Genomic DNA, 4,958 nt, shown 5'->3' with positions numbered 1-4,958 from the left:
AATATTCTGTGTACTTGACAAGTACACAGAATATTGTGTGTACTTGGTCAAGTACACACTAAAACCTCCATACATTTATGCAGGAGACTGTGTACTTGACCAAGTACACAGAATATTCTGCATACATATGTAGGTACACAGAATATTCTGCATTCAAGTACACACTTGGGTTTCCAGAGTATGAGTAAAGCAAAACGTGATACCAGGGGTCCCAGCGGACTCCAACGGCCGCCCTCGTACTTTGGGGGCTCAATAATATTCGGACCCCCCCCCCTCCCCCTCTAAGGTCACGTGGTTTGAGTACAGTCCCATCCCCGCCCTTCCCCGCGACGCCCAGACGAGAAGGCGGGCCCGCGCAGCTGTTTGGCGAAAGCCTTGCCCGGCGAGTAATTAGAGCCAGCCGAGAGCCAGTTGACACACGATACGAGTCGCCTCGGAGTCGCGCCGCATCATCGCCGAGCCTTGTTCTCCAACGGGACAGTCTCGAACGAGCACGGCCCGCCGCCGCACCATCGCCGAGCCTATCGCTCTCCAACGGGGCACAGTCACGAGCGAGCAGGACCCGCCGCCGCAGCGCAGCAGAGCTCGCCCAAACCCAGCACGGTCCACGACGGTAAGCTAATCGTCATTGTGCCGTTCTTAATGCCGAAAGAAAACTCGCCGCCTCTGCCCCGATTGTATTTCGACTGGTTGACCTTGGACGATGTCAACAGCGAACGGACGTTACTAGTGCTCACATGCATGCAAACGTTGGGGTTGCCTATCGTCGCTAACCACCGCCTGGCTGACAGTCGCGTACAGGCAACCCGCACGCACGCCTGCATGTGGGCTGCAGTACAGTAAGCCCATTCGCTCCCAGGGCGCTGTCCACGACCGCGGCGAGTCGACCCACCCCCGCAACGTAGCTCCACTGGCCTGCTTGCACTATGGGTGGGGCTCGTCTCACTATGTCACGCATTTGTGTACGCAGACGCAGAGCCGAGCCCGACCGACCGCAGCTCCCCGCGACGCGTCCTCAGGACCCGCACACGACCTGCTGCAGCGCCGGTGCCACAGGCGCCACGAGAAGTGCGAGAGAGGGGCTTGATCCGAGGGCGGCCGCACTTGCGTGCGCTTCTGAAGTCCTATGAAGAGACCGGTGAGTCGGGAGGCAGCAGCAGCGGCACCTAGCCGGCAACATGACCGGGCGAGCCAGCCCCGGGAGGGCCTCCGTCGGGACCTCGACGACACCACTCCGCCTCCCCCTCGGCCTCCTGGGGGGCGTGGGCAACGGCCGGAGGGCGCGGTCTGAACTCGGGGCTGGTCCGGGGGCAGCGACCAGCCCCCAGGAACCCAGCGTGAGATACCAGTACACTCCTCCAGGTGAGTGCACCTCGACGGCAGCAGTTCGACGCCACCCTGGGCACGCGGCGGTTACTGACAACCCCCCCCCCCTCTCTCTCTCTGCCTACAGAGCTGCTGGACTCGGAGGAAGGCGCCTCCGAGCCGCGCGCCAGGCGGTGGGCTTGGCTGCGTTGTCCGAGATGCCCGCCGTGCCCCTGCGTCACCCGCACCCTGGCCGTGCTCCAGTGAGTAGTGTGGCAGAGTACACCTGGGTCAGTGTTGCGAAGTTTGCGTGCTCTCTCGGGTGGCTACAGGGCCGTTCCGCTGGGGTGGACTGGGTTTGTCTTTGCATGCGCTCCGGTTCTGCGGGATTGTATGATGACGAGGGCCGTAGGGGCCATGGCACTTCCTAATGACATATTAGGGAGGTTTTAGGGAGACCCTTTCCGCCCCGCAGCCCCGTCCCATCACCCTTACATGCGTACAGCGATTAAACAGCTCGAAAGCCCCTGACTCTCGGCAGGGTAGGCCAGCCCGCCATACACGCGTGTACTGAATGGTCGTTGTTGCCTACCCACCAGGCGGCCGCGGCCCATTGCCTCCTGCAGTTGAATCAATCAATCCTTCACTACGTGATTACATTACTTTTCAGAGACTCGTTAGACAAATAAAGAGATACAGAACTACAATATCAAGTTTGAGTTTTCCAAGAATTTCAATAAACTGTTAAGTTAAACTTTTATACGAGGGAGAACCACTTGATATTTTCCGGTACGTGACTACTGTTAAATGTGCTCACATGGGAACGCATAAGGGCAAGGTGAATACGGAGCGATTGAAAGAAAATTCGAAAAAAAAATCCCATACTTACGGGAATTTAGGGTACAAGGTTGGCACTGCTCGTAGTGGGAAGCAGTTATTAATTCATATTGGCATCCGAGAAAAGAAAAAAAAGAACAGTTGGCAAAATTGGAGAAATTGCAGGGCGCTGCCGTTTATCATGTTTGCAACCTGGGGAAGTGTTTTGTTGTGATTTCGTTGATTACCAAATACGTTCACGTCCGCGTGCGGGGTAGCAGCAGACGAAGCCGGCTAACGCTTGAGCCCACAGACGACCTATTGTTATGGCGTCTATTCTCGCCGTCCTTTCTCAGGTCTGGTACGAAGCCAAGAATGGATTATACCAAATGAATCGCGATAGTCGATTCTTTCCTTAATATCTTAGCCTCTCTTTCGTTTGGATCGGACTAGCCTTATGCGATGGCATTTCCCATGGAAAACCTTGAAGGTAAGGCAAGCGCTTGTGTGACGGCTATCCGGTTCATGGCGGTATCCTTCATTGGGGTTTGCGTCGCCGACATGCCATGTCCCAAGTGCCCCAGTAGACCCAGACGACCTCCTTCTCGTCCACAGGGAATGCGCGGAGGGGTTCGGGGCGTGGCCGTCGGGCCGGTGGGTGTCCTCGGTGTTGTGCCCCGCCGTGCTGCTGCTGCAGCTATGGGCGCTGGCCTACTGCTTCCTCGGCGACCTGGCCAACGTCGACGGCCCCCTGTTCCGCCTCGTGGCCATGTTCGTGTGCGCCTCGCTGGCCGGCTGGATGGTGCACACCTTGGCCGACGTGCCCGCCCTGGTGGGGATGCTCGTCGTCGGCGTGGCCTTCAAAAACACGGCCTTCCTGAACCTCGGCCCGGAGTATGACAACCTCGTTTCTGCCCTGAGGTAGGTGTGGTGTGTTGAGTGAGTTTGAGCGATGCAGTGCGGTGCGGTGTTGGGTTCAAGACAAATCCTTTCTCTCTGACTTCTCGCTGCAGGAAGGCCGCGCTCGCGCTGATCATGGTGCGTGCGGGGCTGGGGCTGGACCCTCGCCAGCTGCGTTCGCTGTCCCTGGTGGTCCTGGGGCTGGCCATCGTGCCCGCCTTCGTGGAGGTCGTCTCCATCATCGGCCTGGGGTACCTCCTCCTCGACCTGCCGCCCCTGTGGGGCGTCCTCCTCGGGTGAGTGCCGCCCGTGGTGCGCGGTGGAAAAGCCTTCTGAAGGCCGTGCGTTCAACTCCCTCTCCTCCGTGGCCGTGCACAGGCTGGTCTTGTGCGCCGTCGCGCCGTCCGTGGTGATGCCGTGCTTCGTGGAGCTGCGCGCGCAGAGGCTCGGCACCGACAAGGGCATCGACACCCTGGTGGTGGCCGCGGCCTCGTTCGACGACGTCATCGCCATCTCCCTCTACGGCCTGGTGCAGAGCCTCCTCTTCAGCGAAGGAACCTCCGCGGAGGAGCTCGCCCAGCACCCGCTGGGCCTGGTCTTCGGCATCCTGTACGGCGCGGTCCTCGGCAAGTCCCTCCAGCTGGTGCCGTTGAGGGACACGGTGAGTAGCGTAGCGCTCAGACTTGGGTGCGCTCTGCCCGGCCCTGCCCCCGCTCCTCTGACCTCTTGACCCTCTGCGCCGCGACCCACAGCGGCACCTGGCCCAGTGGCGCTCCGCCCTCGTGCTCGGCGGCGGGCTCGTCGTCACCTTCGGCAGCGACGCGTTGGGCTTCCATGAGGCGGGATCGGTGGGCTGCATCGCCACGGCCTTCACGGCGGCGGCGGGCTGGAGGAGGAGGGAGTCGTCCCTGGCTGTGGTGAGCTTCCCTACGGTCGCGATGAGGTCACGTCGACGACGTCGCCCCAGTCGTGTTGATATCAAAGGAATGCCGTATTGTGCTTTCTTGGAGTCATTGTGACGTTCGAATCTGAGACAATCGCTTCTTTTTAATATGCCCAGGACGACGTAGAAAAGCACTTCGAGGTGATGTGGGTGGTGTTCGAGCCCGTCATGTTCAGCCTCATCGGCGCGGACATCAACACCTCCGTCCTGGACGGCGGCCTAGTGGGCCTGGCTGTCGGCTGCATTCTGATATCACTAGTGGTGAGAGTGAAAACAAATAACGCCCATTTCTGCAGAGTGGTGCCGAACTTAACAGTAAAATAAACAATTCTTCGATAGCGGAAGAAGACAAAGCATTAGGAGGTACCGGAAACAGGACCTAAAGGCACCTTCATTCATGTTGTTTTGCTTTACTTGGAGCAAAAAGTTTAAAGAAATCTTTGAACTTGTATGTGAAAATTAGATGATCCTTATGCTGTTTACAGTAACTGTTACCGATACTTTGCGATATTTGTATGTTACTGCCGCTCTCGCTTGGTAGCTAACCTAAAAGGAATCACGCAATCACGCCCACAGTTCCGCACCATCTCCACGTGGCTTTTGCTGCTCGCAGAGAAAAGATTCAACTGGAAGGAGCGACTGTTTGTCGCGCTCTCCTGGCTGCCCAAGGCCGACGTGCAGGTACTTTGCCCCTCACCCCATCACACAAATTTCCACCCTAACAAAAACGTGCACTTAACTTACCTTTCGACTCGCCCCGCTGCAGGCCGCGCTGGGACCGCTCGCCCTCGACGCCGCTCGCCACGCCGTGACTGCGCCCGCGACGTCGCCGTCTGCCGTGCAAGACCTGCAGGACGCCAACGTGGACGTCGCCCGCGCCAACACCGTGCTGCTGGTGGCCGTCCTGTCCATCGTGCTGACCGCCCCCGCCGGCTCCATCATCATCTCCACCCTGAGCAAGCGCCTCCTCACCCCCGCCCCGCCCCGCGTCCCT

General features: G+C 59.1%; 1 protein-coding gene across 1 annotated transcript in view; it reads left to right on the top strand.

The window, feature by feature from the left end:
• Nucleotides 1–376: 376 nt before the first annotated feature.
• Nucleotides 377–4,958, top strand: part of LOC113214124 (sodium/hydrogen exchanger 9B2-like) — a 17,389-nt gene continuing 12,807 nt past the window's right edge. The window contains exons 1-10 of the mRNA XM_052269476.1: nucleotides 377–613; nucleotides 971–1,362; nucleotides 1,454–1,568; nucleotides 2,737–3,042; nucleotides 3,135–3,317; nucleotides 3,400–3,682; nucleotides 3,774–3,938; nucleotides 4,082–4,225; nucleotides 4,541–4,645; nucleotides 4,731–4,952. Of these exons, the coding sequence (XP_052125436.1) occupies nucleotides 1,179–1,362; nucleotides 1,454–1,568; nucleotides 2,737–3,042; nucleotides 3,135–3,317; nucleotides 3,400–3,682; nucleotides 3,774–3,938; nucleotides 4,082–4,225; nucleotides 4,541–4,645; nucleotides 4,731–4,952 (1,707 nt within the window). The 5' untranslated portion in view covers nucleotides 377–613; nucleotides 971–1,178. The remainder of the gene's footprint in view (nucleotides 614–970; nucleotides 1,363–1,453; nucleotides 1,569–2,736; nucleotides 3,043–3,134; nucleotides 3,318–3,399; nucleotides 3,683–3,773; nucleotides 3,939–4,081; nucleotides 4,226–4,540; nucleotides 4,646–4,730; nucleotides 4,953–4,958) is intronic.

This window comes from Frankliniella occidentalis, unplaced genomic scaffold (assembly GCF_000697945.3).
Source record: "Frankliniella occidentalis isolate FOCC.00 unplaced genomic scaffold, Focc_3.1 Scaffold93, whole genome shotgun sequence".
NCBI classification, from domain to species: Eukaryota; Metazoa; Arthropoda; class Insecta; order Thysanoptera; family Thripidae; genus Frankliniella; species Frankliniella occidentalis.
This window is presented reverse-complemented; position numbering and strand designations above follow the sequence as displayed.